This window comes from Capra hircus, chromosome 3, assembly GCF_001704415.2.
Source record: "Capra hircus breed San Clemente chromosome 3, ASM170441v1, whole genome shotgun sequence".
Classification (NCBI taxonomy): Eukaryota; Metazoa; Chordata; class Mammalia; order Artiodactyla; family Bovidae; genus Capra; species Capra hircus.
Window position 1 is genome coordinate 100,799,939 of NC_030810.1, and position 23,103 is coordinate 100,823,041.

The 23,103-nt window shown below is 40.1% G+C and overlaps 1 protein-coding gene across 8 annotated transcripts in view; it reads right to left on the reverse strand.

Moving 5' to 3' along the window:
• The window catches only part of POGZ (pogo transposable element with ZNF domain), a 60,235-nt gene that overhangs the window by 15,683 nt on the left and 21,449 nt on the right, over positions 1–23,103 (reverse strand). For 3 of the 8 annotated variants that reach the window (XM_013962417.2, XM_018046074.1, XM_005677595.3), the window contains exons 2-8: positions 16,416–16,540; positions 15,284–15,442; positions 5,879–6,054; positions 4,869–4,977; positions 3,414–3,704; positions 3,115–3,333; positions 279–385 (exon numbers count right to left, since the gene is read on the reverse strand). In XM_013962417.2, coding sequence (XP_013817871.1) covers positions 279–385; positions 3,115–3,333; positions 3,414–3,704; positions 4,869–4,977; positions 5,879–6,054; positions 15,284–15,442; positions 16,416–16,539 — 1,185 coding nt within the window. In that variant the 5' untranslated portion in view covers position 16,540. The remainder of the gene's footprint in view (positions 1–278; positions 386–3,114; positions 3,334–3,413; positions 3,705–4,868; positions 4,978–5,878; positions 6,055–15,283; positions 15,443–16,415; positions 16,541–23,103) is intronic. The other 5 variants (XM_018046075.1, XM_018046078.1, XM_018046077.1 and 2 more) reach the window with 5 other exon arrangements.

Below are 23,103 nucleotides of genomic sequence, written 5' to 3' on the forward strand. Positions count from 1 at the left end.
CCAAAAAGTTCTGATTATCTAACAAACCCGTCCTCCTGTGCAGTTCAAACTCTACCAACTAAGGAATTAAGGTCACATATGCTCTGATCTATTTGAGGGACTTTAAATGTTTCCTATTACATTTTTGAGTTCATTCTAAAACAGGCCAAGAGTATAACCCATTAAAAAGCTTCCAAGTCATTTCAGAGCCCTTGCTTACACTCTCCCAAGACTATAGGAAGTAAATAGTGAATGGTAGCCATTTATGCTGGATTCCGATCACAGGAGACATCACTTACACACATGTGACCTCTCAAAGCTTCAGTAACACGGAAGTGAGCATTACACTGTGGACATATCTTCCGTCCACCATCCTGGAGGTCAAACACTGGGATGGGCGAGGTCACTGGAAGAAGTGAGAACACGGTAAGATTAGTAAGATCTTAGAAAAAGACTATCAGCCTTTTAGAAAAAAAGGTTATTGAACACTTCATAAGGGGTATAATTAAGGTTGGTAAGCAAGCATGAGAGGTCACTTATGAGGCACATTCCTTTTACCATTCTTCTAACTTTAGGCCAGGGGTTAGCAAACCACAACTCGGACACCAAATCCAGCCAGCTGCCAGTTTCTGCTTGGCTAATGAACTAAGAATGGCTTTTAGTGGGTTGGCCAAAAAGTTTGTACAAGTTTTTCTGTAAGTTGTTGGAGAAAACCGAATGAACTTCTAGGCCAACCCAATGTTGTTGTTCTGGTTATAAATCATGGTGAAATATACTTCACATAAAATTTCCTCTTAAGCATTTAAAAACGTTTGGTTCAGTTGTTAAGAATGTTCACATTTTCATGCAAGCAATCTCCAACACTCTTTTCATCCCTCAAAACGGAAACTCTATGCCCACTGTTAATCCCGCACTGTCCATTCCTCCTAGAACTCTAGCAACCATCGCTCTACTTTCTGTGAGTTTGACTGCTCCAGATGCCTCAAGTAACTGGCCTCACAGTGTGTCCTCTTGTGACTGGCTTATTTAGCATGTCCTCAAGGTTCATCCATATTATATCATGTATCAGAATTTCTTTCCTTTTTAAGGCTGAACAATATACCACTTAAGTATTGATGCTTTTGAACTGTGGTGTGGAGAAGACTCTTGAGAGTCCCTTGGACTGAAAGGAGATCCAACCAGTCCATCCTAAAGGAAATCAGTCCTGAATATTCATTGGAAAAGACCCTGAGGCTGGGAAAGACTGAAGGTGGGAGAAGGGGACAACAGAGGATGAGATGGTTGGATGGCATCATCGACTCAATGGACAGGAGTTTGAGCAAGCTTCGGGAGTTGGTGATGGATAGGGAAGCTTGGCATGCTGGACATGAATGAGCGACTGAATATACCACAGTATATATACACACCGTATTTTGTTTATCAATTTATCAGTTGATGAACATCTGAGATGCTTCTATCGACAGGCTTTTGTAAATAACGTTGCTGTGAACACGGGAGTACAAGTATCTGTGTGGTTCCCTGGGTGTATATACCCCAAAATGGAATTACTACAACATGTGGTAATTTCATGTCTCATTTTTTGAGGGACCATCATTGCATTTTACATCCCCATCAGCAATGCACAGGGGTTCCACTTTCTTTACATCCTTCACCAACAGTTATTATTTTCTGCCCCCCCTTTTTTTTGGATAAGAGCTATATTAATCGGTATGAAGCAGTATTCTCTGTAGTTTTGGTTTGCATTTTCATGATTAGTGATGTTTAGCATCTTTTTGGTGCTTAATGGCCATTTGTATATCTTCCTTGAGAATTCTCTATTCAGCTCCTTTGCTCATTTTTTAATTAGGTTGTTCTTTTGTTGTTGGTTGAGCTGTAGAAATAGTTTATATATTCTCTATATTAAGCCCTTATCAGATGTATGATTTACAAATATTTTCTTCCATGAAAAGTGAGTTGCTTTCCCACTCTGTAAGCCTAATCCTTGATGCTCTGAAGTTTAAAATTTTGAAGTAGTCTCATTTATCTACTTTTTCTTTTGTTGCCTATGCTTTTGGTGTCATATGCAAGAAATCACTGGCAAATCCAATGTTATGAAGTTCTCCCCCTATGCTTTCTTCTAAGAGTTTTATGGTTTTCGGTCTTTTATTTTGGTATTTAATTCATTGAGTTAGTTTTTGTATATGGTATATGGTAATGGCCCAACTCCATTTTTTTGCATGTGAATATCCAGTTTTCTCAATACCATTTGTTAAAGGTTTTCGTATTTTTAAAGGGTTCAAATAAAAGCAAAAGAAGTGTAAGATTTTCTGACACATAAAAATAAAGTGAAATTCAAAATTCAGAGCCCATAAATAGTTTTAGTGGCACATAGTCATGTCTAGGGCTACTTTTGCACCAAAATGGCACCAAGCAGTTGTGACAGAATCATACTGTACATGAAGCTGAAAATATTTACTATCTGGTCCTTTACAGAAAAGGTTTGCCAAGTCCTATTCTAGGACTGAAACTGAAAATGGTTATGCTCATAATCCTTCTACACCTGAAAACCTCTCTACCAAACCTCAACTTTTCCTCTTCCCTGAACTATCTTTTTTGATTATCCCACTCATCTCTGATCACTCAATCCATTTCATTAGTCTCCAAAGCACAATTAACAGAAAATTCCTTTGGGCTGACTTAGTTACACTTTTCTGGGGAAGGAAATGGCAACCCACTCCAGTGTTCTTGCCCGGAGAATCCTGTGGACAGAGGAGGCTGGTGGGCTGCTGTCCATAGCATCGCCCAGAGTCGGACACGACTGAAGCAACTTAGCGTGCATGTGCGCACTGGAGAAGGAAGCAGCAACCCACTCCAGTGTTCTTGCCTGGAGAATCCCAGGGACGGGGGAGCCTGGTGGGCCGCCGTCTATGGGGTCACACAGAGTCGGACACAACTGAAGCGACTTAGCAGCAGCAGCAGCAGTTACCCTTTTCACAAGTGGCAATCCCCTTTACCACACTAAAGTTTCTGTGATAACAGACTATAGCAACTATACCCTATTTTCTCTATTTCACAGTATAGACTTCTGATACAATAAATACGTTATGCTAATGTTTTTGAATGATTGGCTGCCCAGAGTCTTTCTGATTATCGTACCTTTCATTGAAGACTCAGGCCCGCTGGTTCTTTGAGAGCCATGTGCGGAGCTGTTGTTGGATACCACCACTGGCCCAGGACTCTGGCCCAGGGAAGGGATGGTGTTAAGGGTATTCACCAGTTTGGCCACTTCATTGCTATTTTCACCTGTAACACCAGGTCGCTTCACAGTGACAAAGCTGGCAATGCTCACTGCAGGTGGAGAGGGGAAGGAGGGAGCTTTGTTGACCAAGTGATAATCACCTGTTCTCCAGCCGCCACCCATCCCAGGTCTGCCATCTCCTCTTCCCAAGCCTCACCTAGTTTGGGGTTCTGAGTCTGGCTGGATTGGCCTGGAGGCTGGACAGCAAGGTGCCCCAGTGAGGTCGGCTGTGTAGCTGTGGGCGTGGTGGAAGTGCTGGGAGTGGACTTGGTCGACTGGGACTGGGACTGTGGGACGGTGCTTCGAATGGTCAGAGTGGCTGGGATGACGGTGGTGAAGGTGTTGGTGGTGGGCCGCACAGGCATCGTGGAGCCTGGCCTCACAGGGGTCATCTGAGAGAACACTTGTGGGACGCCAACTGTCGGCTTAACAAACTGGGTACCTGGGGCTTCAAAAGAGAGACAAAGAAAAGCACCAAATCTTGGTTAGTGAGCTCTCCTAAAACACATTCCCTCTGTGTTTACCGGAAATACTGCAATAGGAAAAGATTATTTCCCCAAACTGATGAAAGCAGTTAGCCTCAGTAATCAGCCCTAAAAACATTACAGTGAAAGCAGATTTCCATCAGCTCCTCCCGAAACACCTTAGCACGCTGCCCTTTCTATTCCAAGAGTAAATCATGAATAGCTTCACCTTGGTATTGGAAGAGAATAATGGGTATAGAGTGGGAAGCAGTATGGGTATACACAGGCCAAGAGGCAGAGCTGGTTCTGAAAAAAGTAATCCTCCTTTCTCAGAATACTAAACAGAGTCTTTCATTCTCTTCTACAAACTCACATAGAAGACAGACTGTGTGTGCCATTCTACTAGGATGTCCCAAAGGTGAGTCTCCTGGATCAACTATAGACAATTCACTTACAAATATTTAAGAAATATCAGAACTAGATAGGATAAGCTCAGACCTGAAGGCCAAAATCCCAATGGGCTCTGAGAACAATGACAAAAACTTAGGAAGACAAGCTACCTTTACCACAACTAAAATAATATAGTATTTTTTGTCCCAAAATGTAGTAAACACTGAATATAGAACTGGGGGCAAAATTACAAGATTTTAAAGAATTACCTTTCAATTTAATTTCTTAAAAAAAAAAAAAAAAAACCAACCACTAGTCATTGGCAATATTCATCCTCAAAGAATATGCCATTTATTTAACTAATATTCCAAATGTATGCTGTAAAATGCAAGCAAAATAAGTTTATAAGTCCACCATGTAAATAAATAGACTTATTAGGAATATAGAATTTGGGAGTTTGCATTAATAACAGTCCTTCAGGATAACAAACAATAGCTGAATAAAACAGCAGAAACAGAAAAATAACTATAAAAACCCTGTTTTACTACCTTATGAAAGGTGGTAAAAAGTTAAAAAGAAAAATAAAATTACCACCCTGGCCAAAGGTTAGGAAGTTTTTAAAAAAATGGGGCTTAAATCAATATGATTTTTATAGTTTCAGAAAGTATACTTTTTAAATGACCTTCCACACTTAGAAACAACAAAAGCAAGTCTTTTGGATGCTGGTTTATTCCAAATGGGTAGACATTTTTCCTTACCTGGGACTAGTGTAATTGGTCTAACCGTTTGGCCTTGCTGTACGTTCAACACAATCCCAACCTGATTCATTGCATTTTGTACAGGCCGGACATTTCTTACAGGAAATCCCTGCATTAAAAAGCAAAATGATCTTTAACATGGAGATCAGCTAACACTAGCAGAGACTGTATTCAGACCTATGTCCAAAAAATTCCCACACTCTCACCTAATGATTCTCTCTCTCGAATTAGAGCTTTTAAATGACTGAGATGGAGAAAATTTTGGACTTCTGGCAAACTTCTGAGTGACAAATATTAAAACTGGAGACTGAGGTTTGGTGCATATGAACTAAAATAAAAACCTAGTTCTTGTCTTAGGAGAATCTCAGTTTAAAAAAACTCATTCACATACTGACCCTTAGGAATGGGGGAAAAAAACTGACACTAATGGAGTGATTCAACATATAAACAACTGTAGGAAACTGTTCCCAAAGTCTACTTCAAAAGGCCATACGCTCTGGGAAATTTGTAAGACAAGGCAGGAAAAAGCATCTGCCTTTTTATCCCACACCAGCACTGGGTTTTCAACTCCAATTCACATTTATATCAAATAAGTCATCTTCCTTCTCTTTCAAAGATCTCCCTGCACTTCACCAATTTTGCACCTATATTTCTGTAAGTCAACTAACTCACCCCATTTCAAGAAAAATAGCCCAAGCAAAGGGTGAGAACTTTTGAGGACCAAGTGTTAAGGCTTCCTCATGCAAGCTTCCCACTCTCTCCTGCCTAGACCTCAATCAAATTACTTAATAGCCCTCTGGGGGTATAAAGAGGAAATTACCCAGCTGTACGCTATGTTGGGCTTTCTACTAAAGTCAGCATCAAATTAAAAAACTAATAAATGAGAAAGCCAGATCAATGGACATAACCTAGAACCATTTCTAATTATGCTGGAGACTCAAGTCAGAGCCTTCAAAGGTTCCCACAGTTCCAGAATTCTACCAGGTCCCAGAATTCAGAGTTCTACTTACCTGTGTAGTGATAAATATTGGCTGTGAGGCTACCGGGGAACTAGTCACATGGTTGGCATTCTGCATGACCTGCACAGGCCTCAATACTGGTTGAGTAACCATTGTACCAAGACCTGGGGCTGGATTCTGGGTTAGGATGAGCGGCTGTCCACCTTGTTGGACCAAAGAATTGCCAGCTAAAGGGTAAAAGGAAGAAGAAAAAAAGAAAACACTGTAAGCCACAATTTATAAGCAACACAATGGTCTTAGCTAAGAAATGGTGTGCCCATGTATTAAGATATCTAAGACTCACTCACCTCAGGTTTAATGTCATCAAGCTTACCAAATATTTAAGCTTTACCCAAAGCTACAATTAACAAAAAAATACACAGATACAGAAGTTCACTAAAATCTCCCTCATGAATCTTAACTTGTTGCTATTCAATTGCTAAATTGTGTCTAACTCTTTTGCAATCCCATGGACTGTAGCCTGGCAGGCTCCTCTGTCATGCAATTTCCCAGGCAAGAACACTGGAGTGGGTTGCCATTTCCTTCTCCAGGACATCTTCCTGACCCAGGGATCAAACCTGTGTCTCCTGCACTGGCAGGCAGGCTCTCTACCACTGAGCCACCAGGGAAGCCCATGTATCTTAACAAGGCATGTCTTAACACACACGGTAAGACTTTTACATGGCTATCACTTTGATGATTTAAGTGACCACACAGAACTTCCCCATACCAAATCAGTAAGACCAAGTAACATATAAATTCTTTCTCCATATTTTTACTACATAAAACCTATTTTATTGGAATGTGATTTGTTGTTAATCTACCTTAAACTTTTTAAGAGGAATATTCATCAACAAACATTAATTCAGCTTCCTAGTGAGCCAAATCTCAGAAATGCAACAGATTCTCTAAATATCCATTGTCTTGTACAGGATGTACAGGTATGGAAACAGAGACTTCTTTATGTCATCAGAACTTAGAAAGAAAACACCTGCCAAAACCAATAAATATGGCTTCAGAAGGTTCTTTCATGAATAAATAGTAACAATATCATAAATATTTGAAAACTAAAGTATTTTAAATTCTTTTTCCCATGTGGTAAAAGTAACTTTGGAAATGCTTTTAAGTCCTCTATTTGCTGGATGTTCTCAGTTGCTCAGCCGCATGTCCAACTCTGCGGCTCCTTGGACTGAAGCCCTGGAGAAGGCAATGGCAACCCACTCCAGTACTCTTGACTGGAAAATCCCATGGACGCAGAAACCTGGTAGACTGCAGTCCATGGGGTCGCTAAGAGTCAGGCATGACTAAGCGACTCCACTTTCACTTTTCACTTTCATGCATTGGAGAAGGAAATGGCAACCCACTCCAGTGTTCTTGCCTGGAGGAGCCTGGTGGGCTGCCGTCTATGGGGTCACACACCGTCTATGGGGTCACACAGAGTCGGACATGACTGAAGTGACAAGCAGCAGCAGCAGGACTGTAGCCCACCAGGCTCCTCCGTCCATAGGACTTCCCAGGCAAGAATCCTGGCGCAGGTTGCCATTTCTTATTCCAAGGGGTCTTTCCAACCCAGGGATCAAACCCTTGTCTCTTGAGTCTCCTGCATTGGCAGGTGGATTCTTTACCGCTAACTCCACCTGGGAAGCCTCCATTTGCTAAGTTTGGCTAAAAAATCATTAACGCTAAGTTTCCTGATTTACAAAGACTACTCTAAATTCTACTTCAGAGAGCCAGTATGCCTAAATCAAAGATTCAAGCAAAATACTGCACTCTTTTCACTAGAATGGGATGGACTCCTCTGAAGTTTTAAGTTACATGTGACAAATGGTGTTACTAGGTAGCTATAAAGCGAGACCACCGAAGTGGGTATATAGGCGGCTGGCTATTAACGGGCCAACAGTGACTTGTTCTCCCTTGGTCACTGAGAGACCATCAGTGGACTAGACTCTCACATAGTTACTGGGCCAGCAGACAAGTAATTATAGAAGCTGACAGACAAAAAAATTTCATGTTCTGTCTATGCTAACTATATGAGTCCTTCTCTATATATATATGTATTTCAACTTAAATATTTTATTATGAAAATGTTCAAATATATATAAAAATAGAACACTAAAATAAACCTCCATGTACCTATACTAGCTTCAATAATTATCAACTTAAGGCCAACCTTCTTTCATCTGTACCTCGCACCCCCCTTACCAGCTCCCATATTATGCTGAAACAAGTATCAGATCATATCATCTATAAATATTTCAATATATATCTCTAAAAAATAAAGATCCTAAAAAAGAGGAAATATAACATCATTATCACTCCTAAAAAATATTATAATTCTGTGACTATAGTGGATAACACAAGATATAATTAAAGTTTGCAGAGAGAACTTAAACATTCTCACTATTCCTATCCCAGCCCCCTAAATGATAAATATGTAGGGTGATGGATATATTAACCAACAGTGAGAATCCTTTCACAACACATACATATATCAAATCCTCACAATGTACACATTAAGTATCTTATAATTTTATTTGTCAATTATACTCAATAAAGCTAAATACATAATTCTTAGGAGCTTTCCTGGCAGTCCAGTGGTTAGGACTCTACACTTCCACAGAAGGGTGCACAGGCTGGATCCCTGGTCTGGGAACTAAGACCCCATATGCTGTGCAGTGCAGCCACAAATAAACAAAACAATTCTTTGATATTAAATATCCAGTTAAAATTCAAATTGACAATTATATTTTTTTTGTTTGAGTTAGGTTACAAAAGGGTTCATAAAGTCCAACTGATGGACATCTTTAATCTCTTTTAACCTATAGCTTCCCCATCCATCTCTTCCTTCACAATTTATGGTTGAAAAATATTGACTAAATAAAAAAATATTTTTTATTCACTATTTTAACTGCTAGGGTAAAAGAAAATAAATTATCTGTTATTTATCTGAAACTAAAAATTCTTAAGATAAAATCAGTGCCTCAACATCTCATCTAAATATAGGAAGGGAAGGATGGAAAATTTTTTGCATTTATGTGGAATCAACTAGCATTAGAAAATCTCAAAAGACAGGCCTTGTTTCCATGAAATCTATACATATTCTGCTACTATAAAGAATGTTAACACAAGCATTTTCTGCAAATATTCTCTGATGTCAGGGTCATGTTTGAATTTTGGTGAATCGTTAGGACCTTTCCAAAAATAAAGTGCAAATAAAGAAGGTTTCTAAGCCTAGACTAGGTTTACAATTCAATTCAACTGAAAGCAAAACCAGCATATGGCAAGTCACCCAGAGTAAATACTTATTTAATGAATTCTATAAATTCATTCTAATACAATAATTCCAATTCAAACAAATGAATTGTTTTTAATGATTCCTGCATTCTTATTCTTTCCTAAAAGAAATGCTGACAATTCAAACGTCTTCCAAAGCTCTATTTCCAGAAAATGAAAAAGTCAGTCAGAATCTTGAGGCTTAAAAAAGCCTTTAAAAGAATCATCCAACCAATTCTCTACCTGTAGGTCTGCTCTCAGTTAGGTACCACAGCCTTAAACAGATTAAATAATAGAACATCCAACTGCTTCTCTCAAAACACATTCTGTTTATTTTACAAATCTGAAGGTCTTGATTTTTTTCATCAAGTTTATTTACATAGCCTTAAACCCCAGAGATAAGAGGGCTAAATGGGGTTGAAATGGACCAAACGGGAATTGAAAATCGTAATTACAGTAAAAAAATTTATAACATTAAATTCACATCATTCACAGCTCAGAATTAAGCAGGTCATTTCATTTCATAATGTTCCTTTCCAATGCATACATACGATCAGCCAGAACTATAGGAATAATTTCTGAATGCTGAGTGATGGATTCTGAAGAATGGCAAAAACAATAGTAAAACATCTTCTGCAATTTTATTCCTAATATTTTCTTAGAAAAGAAAAAAGCCTTACTGAGATGTAATTCACATACCATACATATTATATCACCCATTTGAAGTGTACAATTTGAAGGCTGTTTAAAGGTGTGGCACCCCACTCCAGTTCTCTTGCCTGGAAAATCCCATGGACGGAGGAGCCTGGTAGGCTGCAGTCCATGGGGTCACGAAGAGTCGGACACGACTGAGCGACTTCACTTCACTTTAGTATATTCCACAGGTTTTATGCAATCATCACCACTATTTAATTCCAGATTTCATCAGCCCCAAAAGAAACCTTATCCCCATTAGCAGTTATTCCCCATTCTACTTTCCCCAGCCCTGGGAACCAACAATCTTACTTTCTGTTTCTATAGATTTGTCTGTTATGGGCATTTCATAATAATGGAGTCATACAATATGTGGTGGCCTTTTTGTATTTGACTTCTTTCAGTCAGCATGTTTCCCAAGGTTCATTCATGCTGTAGTATACACCGCTATTCCACTTCTTTCTATGGCCCAATAATGTTCCGTTGTATGAATATACCACATTTTGCTTATTCATTCAACATCTTAGCTAGTTTTCACTTCTGGGCTATAATGAATAATGCTGGCATTTCAAGAGTATTTGATAGAAGTCACACAGCTGTATATTTTTTACAAAAAAGAAAGCTAGACAAACTCAATCTATTAATATGTGCTTATCTATGCATGAAAGAAATTTTAAGCCTTTATTTATTTTTGGCTGTGAGACTTACGGGATCTTTCCCAACCAGAGATTGAACTCAGGCCCTTGGCAGTAAAAGCTCGGAGTCCTGACTACTGTACCACCAGAGAACTTCCAGAACTAAAGAATTTTTGGAAGGACACACGAGACATATGCAACTGTAGTAACCAGTCTATACCTTTTTTTTAAAAACTATGAACACAGGTCAACATTTTAATTTGAATACTAGAACGTTCTAAAGTAAATAAAATCAATTTTTATATTTCAACAAAATTTTTGCATACAGGCCACAGGAAACAAAGGTCCATTCAAAGAAATTAAGTCATATGATACTCATCTTGGGCCTTGGAACGCTGTGATCAAAGGAAAATTTAGCAAAACTGGTTGCTCATAGCACTTTGACAAGATTATTTTGAGAGAAACATAGGAAAGGAGTATAATGCAGTGGGAAGGCCACAAGTTTCAAGTCTAAATAATTCAAATCCAGTTTAGTCACTTACTATCTGACTCTCTACACCTTGGTCTCCACATCTGTAAACATGAAAAAATCTCCAGCGGTTCCTCATCTTTATATATATATGAGGGTCACTAATTACATGCTGAAAAAGAATTCTAGGGATTTTCCACGTAATAAAATTTTTTTTTTTGATATCCAAAGATTGACTGGTGAGGCCATGTGTAGAGCAATCTCTAATGGCAAATTTTAAATGCCTGACCCAGGAATCTCACTTTATATGACAGATATGCTTTCATAGTAGGCACAGATATGATGCCTGAGAATGTTCATCGTAACACTGTTTATAATCACAAAAAATGGGATTGTAATAAATGTCTAAAAATATGGAAGGTAAATGGTTATATCCAAAAGTAAGAATACCAGGTTCATTTCTACTGGAAATGTAAGATACAACATGTCTAGATGGGCATTTCAGGAAAAATACTGATCAAAATCCTTAAAAACTGTGATAACCTCTGATACAACAATTTGACATTTAGAAATGTATTCTCAGAACTAAGGATATGAGAAAACACAGATGTTTACAAAAACTCTACTACGGCTGATTTGTCTGTTTTCTTCTGCCTCATCCTGATTTACAAGCAAAATCTAGAAAACCTGCAAAAGTGTTTGGTGGCTTAATCTAGGAATACTATGAAAACAATGCTGTTATTTTTGGTGAAGAAAATAAATTTTGTATAGTTTATTTCAGTGTAAATAAAATGTGAATTTTGTGTAAAGTTCAGAATTTTTTGGGGGGTGGGGATGAGACATATTCTTGTGGTAAATTCTCTTTTCAAAAATATTTATCATCTTCACAATTGAAGACAAGTTCTTTTTTTTCTTTCCTTTTTTTGGTATATGGTTTACTACTTTGGGGAATAAAAAAGCCATTTTAATTGGGAAATTATTAAGGTTTATCTAACTTTTAAAATATTACATGCTATATGACCCCTGATATAAATTGTTAATTGACTATGTCAAAGTCTTTGACTGTGTGGATCACAATAAACTGTGGAAAATTCTGAAAGAGATGGGAATACCAGATCACCTGACCTGCCTCTTGAGAAACCTGTATGCAGGTCAGGAAGCAACAGTTAGAACTAGACATGGAACAACAGACTGGTTCCAAATAGGAAAAGTGTTAGGACCAAACAGGCGCCATGACAGGCTTCAGGGGGCCAAGGTAGGCCTAAGTCTCCTTTACAGAGGGGCTGAGATATTGCCAAGGAGGAGCTGAGATCATCCTCTGCAGGCGCCAGGACTCGACCCATCAGTATACTCCCTGTAGCCTGGTTCAAGCTTATCAGGACACGGACGAAACCCCCCCTCCGCCCCGAGAAAGCCCGCGCGTGAAAATCTAGCCAATTAGCAGATGCTAAGGAGCCCTTGCAACCAATCCGCCCCTGCCAACGCCCTGTCTCTGTCTTCACCCTATAAACACTGCTGTAATTCAGGGCTCGGGGCCCTTGTTCCACTCCACTGCATTGGATGAAACTTGGTTCCTGGCTCGAGCTAGCAATAAAATTCCCTTTTTGCGTTTGCATTGCTGTGGATGTCTTGTTCTCTCAGTTCTGGGGATTGGGACCTTGGGCATAACAAAAGGAGTACATCAAGGCTGTATATTGTCACCCTGCTTATTTAACTTCTATGCAGAGTACATCATGAGAAACGCCGGGCTGGAAGCAGCACAAGCTGGAATCAAGACTGCTGGGAGAAATATCAATAACCTCAGATATGCAGGTGACACCACACTTATGGCCGAAAGTGAAGAGGAACTAAAAAGCCTCTTGAAGAAAGTGAAAGAGGAGAGTGAAAAAGTTGGCTTAAAGCTCAAAGTTCAGAAAACGAAGATCATGCCATCTGGTCCCATCACTTCATGGGAAATAGATGGGGAAACAGTGGAAACAGTGGCAGACTGTTTTTTTGGGCTCCAAAGTCACTGCAGATGGTGACTGCAGCCATGAAATTAAAAGATGCTTATTCCTTGGAAGGAAAGTTATGACCAACATAGATAGCATATTCAAAAGCAGAGACATTATTTTGCCAACAAAGGTCCGTCTAGTCAAGGCTATGGTTTTTCCAGTGGTCATGTATGGATGTGAGAGTTGGACTGTGAAGAAAGGTGAGCACCGAAGAATTGATGCTTTTGAACTGTGGTGTTGGAGAAGACTCTTGATAGTCCCTTGGACTGCAAGGAGATCCTACCAGTCCATTCTAAAGGAGAAGTCCTGGGCGTTCTGCTGGAAGCCAGCGTGAGGAATTCCACCCGTGACAAAGTCATGAGGCAGAGATCTGATGGGCAGGGTCGAGTCAGATCTCAGGTTTTCCCCCTGGCATTTCCTGAGCATGTACCCCCCAAAATAAGAATCTGCCTGCTTTTCCACTCTTCTGACATTCTCTGGAAAAAGTCAATTCAGGGCTTTAGTCTTCTGCATTTGAAAGAGTGTTTGAACCCAAAAACCCCTCTGATGGCTTTCTAGCCTGCCTGCAGGACTCGTACAGCTGCGCATGTGATTGTTTGAGGCCTCCTGACCGCAGGAGGCACAGGAAGCTTAAAACATCCTAGGAATGTAGGGGCTTCCGAGGAGTCAAAATCATTAGAATAGGAATGATTAAAAGTTTCATTTGTTGAGCCAATACTTGCAGCCAAATTTTCATATCCTTTATTTTTAGATATAGTTGGTATATAGAAAAACAAGTAGTAGACCTGGTATCAGCAACATTAGATCTTTGAGTTAAGTACCTTCTTTGTTATAACCCACTGTGCCTTTGTTCTATAGAGATGTAACTTAAGTGCTTTAAGGAGATGCAGATTAAAGAAAAACACTTGAGGGGAAACGAGATTAACATTCTTTAAGAAAGAGAGCCAAAAAAGTGTTACAAGCCTCCTGGCCAGAAGATAATGTAAATCACCTGAGACCTTTTGTATACAAAAAAGATATACAGAAAGGGTCAGGACTGCTGCCCCTGAGTAACTCTGTATCTTCCATTACGTTCAATTTAGGGTATATAAACACCTTTTAAATAATAAAGTTGGAGGGGGTTTTTGCACAAGCCTGGCCTCCCCCATGTCGATTTCTTGCTCCCTCCCTCTCCTTTTCAGGCTGATCCCTTGGAACGTGGAGGCTCACTGTGTCTACTTACTTGTCCCGGCTTCTAAGATCCATTAAGAGAGAGAGCCCAAGGCGGGGCACTCTCCGATATTCAAACGGGCGCCAGCGGCCTAACATAGACGGTGCAAGTTCCTTGTCCGGAACTTTATTGGTTTTCCACGTAAGCCAAGCTAATCAGCCTCTTTTCTCCACTAAATTTTCCTACTACACTATTTCTTCCTGATCTAATCTTATATTAATAAATAAATGAGTCTTTCCTCGCCAACGCCGTCCCCGCTTCGAATTCCCTGGATCCACCGGGGCTGTACCCCGGCAGTGTTCATTGGAAGGACTGATGCTGAGGCTGAAACTCCAGTACTTTGGCCACCTCATGCGAAGAGTTGACTCATTGGAAAAGACCCTGATGCTGGGAGGGATTGGGGGCAGGAGGAGAAGGGGACGACCGAGGATGAGATGGCTGGATGGCACCACTGACTCGATGGACGTGAGTCTGAGTGAACTCCAGGAGTTGGTGATGGACAGGGAGGCCTGCGTGCTGCGATTCATGGGGTCGAAAAAAATCAGACATGACTGAGCAACTGAACTGAACTGAATGTAAATGAATGAATATTGCAAAAAAAAAGAAAATAGGAAATGAAACAGAAGCCAATACTATGTAACTTCACTAGTCAATAAACTCACTAAAAAACAAAAAAAAAACACTACTCTTTCACCATTTCCTTCAGGTAGACAACAACCCTATCCTATTTTCCACACCCAGGAACCAATGACCAAATGAAGCTGCCAAAGAAAATATGGAACAAAACTACTCTGGGAGAATTCTTACCAGGCTAGTGGGGCTCTTCTAATTAAAAACAAACAAACAAACCCATCCCCTTCATATCTCCTTAACAGTTAGGAATTTGGGGGTTACATTTTCTTTCCTAGAAATTATCAGTAATAAGACAGCTGCCCTCTGACTTGAAACACCAGCATCAATTCAGCACTAACTCAGAAGGAACAACACCACTTACTTCCATATCAGAGAATCAGGACTAAACTCACTCCAACATCAGCAGAACCACATCAGTACCTAAACCTGAACAGGTACAGCTAATCTTAAGACCTCTTTTAGTCTCTCAACCCTCTAGCCCAGGAAGAATTTCCCAGTAGTCCCACTTACCATTGTTGTTGGCAATGAGTGTGACAAGAGTCTTCTTTGTACTGTCGCTGTTCTGTGCCCCGCTGCTACTAACGGTGGTGGATGTAGAGAGATGCCCAGCGACAGAAGCATGGGCAGCGATGGGCACTGGAGCCGAGACAGGCTGCTGGCTCACAGAAACTGCGGGGAAGGGGAGGCACAGTCACTTGGAGACAGGGACAGATGACACTGAAGGACACTTTCCTAATCTTTCATCTTACTGCAGGTCTCTATAGCCAGAAAGTTTCCTGCTTTATTCGTAAATCTGACTGGTTATCTGATTTCTCCTCCTATGGGTCCCTCACACCACAAATTAGACACAATGCCTTCTTTATTGTCTCAGATTTCCTGGTGAATTAAGTTAGATTACAAGCTCACTGAACCAGATTTCACTATTTTGCTTATAGAGCACAAGCAAACCTCTAGAACTCAAAAGGCTTATTATCACCACTACTGGTATTCATAACTGTGCATTAGTAAGCTCTCCACAAGACCACGAACTGTCCTGTTTCAAACCAATGCCATCTTCAGTTCTCAAGGCAGGAAAGATTTAAAAAAAAAAAAAAAAGAGCAACAGATACAATTCAGGAGAAAAAGAACTAGCACCCACTTTATGAATTTAGGGCAATCTAGAATTTGACCCTGCAACCGCACCTTTTTGAAAAAGAAGCTACAAGCCTAAGTTTGTAAACTGTCCCTGAAGGCAGACACAAAGCAAATTCTGCTCAGCTCACAAAGGAAACGAAGTTCAAATAAAACAAACCAAAAAATCCCTCAAGACTATGGGAACCTGTTTCTCACTGGGTATATAAATGAACACTAACACACACCACTTGTTCACACATCATTTCGTAAGAGAACTGCTTACGTGTTTGATAAATATTGGTGAACCCAACTCTCAATGTTTTTAATTTATTAAATATAGTGTTTCTAGCTTTGTGTATAAGGAAAACCAAAGCATTTACAGACCAGAGAACAGGGGGAAAAGGTCGTACCAGTGTAACAGAGAAGCAACCCTGAATTCTTAAAGTTTTGCACCTCATACTTTCTTAACAAAACCGCCATTCAATTCAGTCAATATAACAACAATCTAAGATCAAAGAGTTTTTATTACCTGTAGTAGTTTTATCCACTGAATTATAATCCTCAACTACAGAATCCTCAATGACATCACTGATTTTCTGCCACGGCTCCAACTCCTCCTCCTCACATTCCATAAACAGGTCGGTGTCCGCCATGCTACAAGAAAAAAGATTAAATTAAGATACTGACCTCACAATGGGAGAAATAGTTTTATACAAAATATGGAATCAGACTCTGAAGCTATTGGTAACCTACACCATTGCGCTTCCTCTACCATTTCCCCTAACCTCCTTCATTTCCAAGGTTCCAGAATGATAACTTTTATTCTTAAAAAAAATTAGTGTGGAAGACTCCACAGCAAATTATTTAATAATTACGGTTGAAAAAATTTAAGCTATAATACTCAGGGCTGGGATTAGGGTGAGGTGAACTTTGTAAGTGGAGGGTCAGACCTTTTTTATTTACAATTACTACTTCGCTCATTATGAATTTTTTTGCATGAATACTGAGTTTTCAAAAATGATACATTTGCCATTTGAGGAAAGCATCCTAGGAACTTGTTTGGAAAACTAAGAACTTCTGAAGAAAGCACTAACCATTCTGTGTCTAGACTGCTGTTCTACTGATCCTGGACTTGAGGTACATTTCCAGTCTCCAGCCAACTCTGCTTGCTTCAGACTGGCCCCCACAATCCTAAGTGGCAAGAGCCAGTTCCTGAGCATCATCCTGTGGCCACTGTTCTGAACTCAGTGCTCTCTGTTTGCTGACAGACTCTTGGTTTGTCACATGTCTGAAGTCAAGGGGAGGTTCTGTCAGCAACCAAGGACCTCTCTGCTTAGTCCTGAATAGAGTTTCCTCCAAGTACCTGGCTTATCCCAGAATTTGTGCTAGCAAATCCATATGGTGGTTGTTTAATCACTAAGCTGTGTCCAACTTTTGCAACCCCATGGACTGTGGCCCGCCAAGCTCCTCTGTCCATGGGATTTCCAAGGCAAGAATACTGGAGTGGGTTGCCATTTCCTTCTCCAGGGGATCTTCCCAACCCAGATATCGAATCCCAGTCTCTTGTATTTAGCAGGCAGATTCTTTACCACCGAGCCACCAGGGAAGTCTGTACCTATCTAATACCTAAAATATATTTAAAGGTAGTTATAAAATATAAATATACCAACTCTATATCCCTAGATTTTTCTCTAATTGTTTAATATATTGTACAGTTTTAAACACACTGTATCCTTAAAGTTGTCTGCCCATTTACCTTTATTTCAAAAATCTGAACAAAAGCCCAGGATACACTTAAGTTCTGTGGTGAAATTTAAATGTAAATAAAAATAATAGCATAAAAATGATATATAAAATACGATTTATCTTGATTACTGAGCCTTTTTGTACTCAAGATAAGGGCCATACTCTAATTTCAACCTCTGTGCACGCGTGCATGCTCAGTGCTTGACTCTTTGCGACCCCAAGAACTGGGCACCACCTGGGAATCCCAACCTTAAACTCCACCAAGATTTTGGGAAGTCAGCCTTTAATTTGAAAACGCTTGAACTACATTCTTCTTTTAAAAATAAAGCCTGCCTATTTGCAATGCAAATGAACAGCTATTATTATTATGCTGCCCTCCAATGTTAGTTGAATGAACGTCAAGTTTTTTGCCTTGGAATGGGGTAGCACTACCGCCCAATGTTCAAACAAAGCTTTCACTGCAAGAGTTCTCAGTGCCTCAGTAGCTCAGAATTTTTTCCACCACACCCCTAAGGCAAAACAAACAAAACCACCAATTTAACCATTGCGTTAGGGCCATACAATTTGATAGTTTGCAAGATGCCCAACAGATGGCGTTGTTTACTTGAAAATTTAAAATATTCCATAGCTAGAAAAGGGCCCATTTTAACGAGTAAAGTGCTTTACCTGATTCTAAGTGGTCTCTAATATTCTAATTATTTATGTTTTCTCAAATCAAAACCATAAAGGAGAGATGTTATGAGTAAGGTAAGAAAAAGCTCTAAGGTATCAACTTAAATTTCCTTGTCATTTAGTTGCTAAGTTGTGTCTTGACTTGAGATTCCATGGATTGCAGCCCACCAGGCTCCTCTATCTGTGGGATTTTCCAGGCAAGAATGCTGGAAGGGGTTGCCATTTCCTTCTCCAGTAAATTTTCTTAGTTTTTCATTTTATTTACATATACAAAAGACAATGCTAGCCAGAAACTGAATTAAAAAGAAGCCAAATCCGTATCACAGGCGTTCTTTAAGACTACACAACACACTTTTGTATTTTCCAGTCTAGTTCCACTGAAAGAGATAGCATTCTAAACAACTTTTTTCTAACTACTTAATTGTGGTTTTCAGTGTCGTGAATATGGATATTTTAATAGCATATCCAAAGGCTAGTCTTCTACCTCAACTACTTATAGCATCTTAAGAGACTGAGTTCATGTTTTGTCAAACAATGAAGATTAATAAAAACAACGAAAGTTTCCTCCACCTCACAGTCAAATTATGTTATTTCCACCATGAAGAAGGTATTCTAAGAAACAAAGAGTGGAAAAGGCAGCTGTGAAAAGATAGAAAGAAGGACATTTATATCCTAATTACTTTTTACCAAGTGAGAAAAAATAACTCCCTAGGGTATATGCTCTGCCAAGACAACCAATGTAAATTAAAGGGTTCACGATAGAAAAGAAAGTTCAACTCAGAATATATTTTTCAAGATTTTTACAATGTGAAAGATGGAGTTAACCAACAAGGCGTATCAACTCAGAAAAATAAATCTACTGACTGAACATATTTTATGACTTACACCCAAAACATCTCAGAAAGACACTGAAATCAAGTTTTTAAAACAGTTCTCAATTCTGATCTAGACTCTGTATCCGAGAATGGGATCAGTCCTTTCATTTCACCATCTATAGCTCAGGGTCAAAAAATTAACTCTGCTGAAAAGATGGGCCATGCCAAAATAGATATCAACCTGAATTAAATTCCTTGTAAACTTTAAAAATGAAAAATGCAAATTTAGTACCCTTCTATAGTTTTCCAGCTATCAAAAAGGAATTTTCATTAATACAATGAAGTGCTATAATTTAATATCTTCACCAAGATGCTCAAGAAACACAATTCTCTGATCCATGAGAATACAGTCAAGTCATCTGTGGCATATAGTTACCTTTCAACTATTTTTGAACAAAGACAAGAATTACTAAATATGTAGGACTAAAATGAATAAAATTTTCCAAATGATCAGTCTACTTGTGTTTAACTTCTCTACACACTAAACCTTCAACTTAATTTCTCACAAGGAAAAAAAAATCTGTAAATTTTCCCTATTATTTTGCTATAAAGGATAAGTGCACTCATACGCTTGGCATATATTTCACACTAAAAAACAAAGTTATATTCAAGTTGAAACATTTTCATTTCTCCTGAAAAAGTGCCAGGTAAAAATGTGAATTTTGGAAATTAAAGGCCAGCATGTAGGGAACACCATACTCCATCAAGAGGAAAACATGGACAGGCAGTAAATTTGAGGTTCACACTGTAGCCAGTAAAGGGGCAAACCCGCATCAATACCCTAGGGATTCCTTTTCTGCTGTTCTTAAATTAAGATATAAACTTTAATTATATACAAGAGTAGGGAACTCACTGGCAGCCCACTGGTGAGGACTCTGCTTTGACTATAGGGGGCCCAGGTTCGATCCTTGATTGGGACACAGACACACACAGACACACACACACACAGACACACACACACAGACACACACACACACAGACACACACAGACACAGACACACACACAGACACACACACACACACACACACACACACACACACACACACACACACCCACCCACCCACCCACCACCCAGCTTTAAACATTATCAACCAGGCTTTCCTGGTGGTCCAGCGGTTAAGAATCCATCTTGCTATGCTGGGGACACTGGTTCAATTCCTGGCCCAGAAAGATCCTGCATGCCCTGAAGCAACTAAGCCCATGAGCCATAACTAACGGCTCTCACACTCCACAACAAAACAAGCCACCACAATGAGAAGTCTGCACACCGCAACTAGGGAGTAGCCCCTGCTTGCTGCAACTAGAGAAAGGCTGTGCATAGCAAAGAATACCCAGCACAGCCAAAAAATAATTTTTAGAAGTATCAACCAACCTTATTTCATGTATGCCCTCTTTCCTTATTATTTTGAAACTAATTCCTAATATCCCATTCCTAAATATTTTGTGTGTTGTATGTGCTCAGTCATGTCCAACTCTTTTTGACTGTAGCCGTCCTCTGTCTATGGAATTTTCCAGGCAAGAATACTGGAATGGGTTGCCATTTCCTACTCAAGGGAATCTTCCTGACCCAAGGATTGAGCCCATGTCTCCAGCACTGGCACCTGAATTCTCTACCACTGTGCCACCTGAAATATATTATGTATCTCTAAAAGGTAAGGACTTGAAAGATTATGTATATATTAAAAAAAAAAAATCACAGAGAATTCCTTGGCAGTCCAGTGATTAGGATCTGGCACTTTGACTACCAGGGCAGGATTTGATCCTTGGCTGGGGAACTAATATCCCACAAGCCCCTCAGCTAAGTTAAAACCTAATCAAATAAACAAGTCATAGTACCATTAACATGGAGAAGGCACTGGCACCCCACTCCAGTACTCCTGCCTGGAAAATCCCATGGATGGAGGAGCCTGGTGGGCTGTAGTCCACGGGGTCGCTAAGAGTCAGACACGACTGAGCGACTTCCCTTTCACTTTTCACTTTCATGCATTGGAGAAGGAAATGGCAACCCACTCCACTGTTCCTGCCTGGAGAATCCCAGGGACGGGGGAGCCTGGTGGGCTGCTGTCTATGGGGTCACAGAGTTGGACACGACTGAAGTGACTTAGCAACAGCAACAGTACATTAACATGCCTAAAAAATTTATAGGCAACACTGAAATATACAGGCAACACTGAAACCTCAAATTCTCTCAAATACCATAGTTTTTCTTTTTTTTTAAGATTTATTTATTTTTGGTTGCACTGGGTCTTCACTGCTGCATGTGGGCTTTCTCTAGTTGAGGCTGCTGCTGCTGAGTCGCTTCAGTCGTGTCCGACTCTGTGTGACCCGAGATGGCAGCCCACCAGGCTCCTCTGTCCCTGGGATTCTCCAGGCAAGAACACTGGAGTGGGATGCCATTTCCTTCTCCAGCGCATAAAAGTGAGAAGTGAAAGTGAAGTCACTCAGTCATGTCCGACTCAGCGACCCCATGGACTGCAGCCTGCCAGGCTCCTCTGTCCATGGGATTTTCCAGGCAAGAGTACTGGAGTGGGTCGCCGGTGCCTTCTCCGAACAGGGGCTACTCTAGGTTGCAGTGTGTGCCTCTCACTGCGGCGGCTTCTCTTGTCATAGAGCATGGACCCAAGGTGCGTGGGCGCAGTAGTCGCATTACATGGGTTTAGTTGCTCTTTGGCATGTGGGATCATCCTGGACCAGGGATTGAACACCCCTGAACTGGCAGGCAGATTCCTGACCACTGGGGAAGCCTCTCAAATACTGTTATTGGAGGATGATTTACAATGTTGTATTAGTTTCAGGTGTACAGCAAAAGGATTCAGTTATACACGTTCATATATCCACCCTTTTTCAGATTCTTTCCCCTATCGGTTACTACGGGATACTGAGTACAGTTTGCTGTGCTACACAGCAGGTCCTTGTTGATTATTTTATACACAGTAATGTGTACATGTTAATCCCAAACTCCTGATTCATCCCTCCCTCCACCTTTCCCCTTTGGTAACCGTACATTTGCTTTTTTCTCTCGTTAAATTATTTATTTGGTTGCTCTGCATCTTCACTGCTGCGTGCTCCCTTTTGCCAGTTGTGGAGAGGAGGGGCTACTCTGGTTCAGGTGTGCAGGCTTCTCATCGTGGTGGCTTCTCTTGTGGAAGACAGGCTTATAGAACCCAACGGCTCAGTAATGTGGGGCACAGGCTTAGTTCTTCTGTGACACGTGAAATCTTCTCAAACCAGGAATCAAACCGGTGTCCTCTGCATTGGGTAGATTCTTACCCACTGTATCACCAAAGAAGTTCACAGATTTGTTTTTGAAGGCTGTGAGCCTGTTTCTGCTTTGTAAAGCTCATTTGTACCCTTTTTTAAGACTCCACGCCTAAGTGGTATTCTGTATTTGTCTTTCTGTCTGACTTCACTCAGTATTATAACCTTCAGGTCTATGCACGCTGCAGCAGATGGCACTGTCTCAGTCCTGTTTATGGCTGAGCAGTGCTCCACTGTACACATGTACCACATGTTATTTACGTCTCTGTTGATAAGACATTTAGGTTGCTTCCATGTCTTCACTAAACATCATATTTCTTAAAGTTTGCTTTGATTTGGAGTCAAATAAGGTCTACATATTATGATTATTTGATAGATTTCTTAGGTCTCTTTTAATTTCTAGGTCCTGATTAGCTGGATCTACAGGCGTGATTAGATATAGGTTTAACATTCACCTCTCCCCCAACAAGACTACTCTTAAGGGCAGGATTTTCTTCCATCAGGAACCCTCCCATTCAGGCTCAATGCCTAGATACAGTCATTCTAAATCTATAATTTCCTTTTCATTTGTTAACTGAAACACTCTGATTTAAAAAACAAAAACATATCTACTATCTGGTTACCCAGTGGTGCAGTTCATATAGAAGTCTTGATTCTTTCCATCT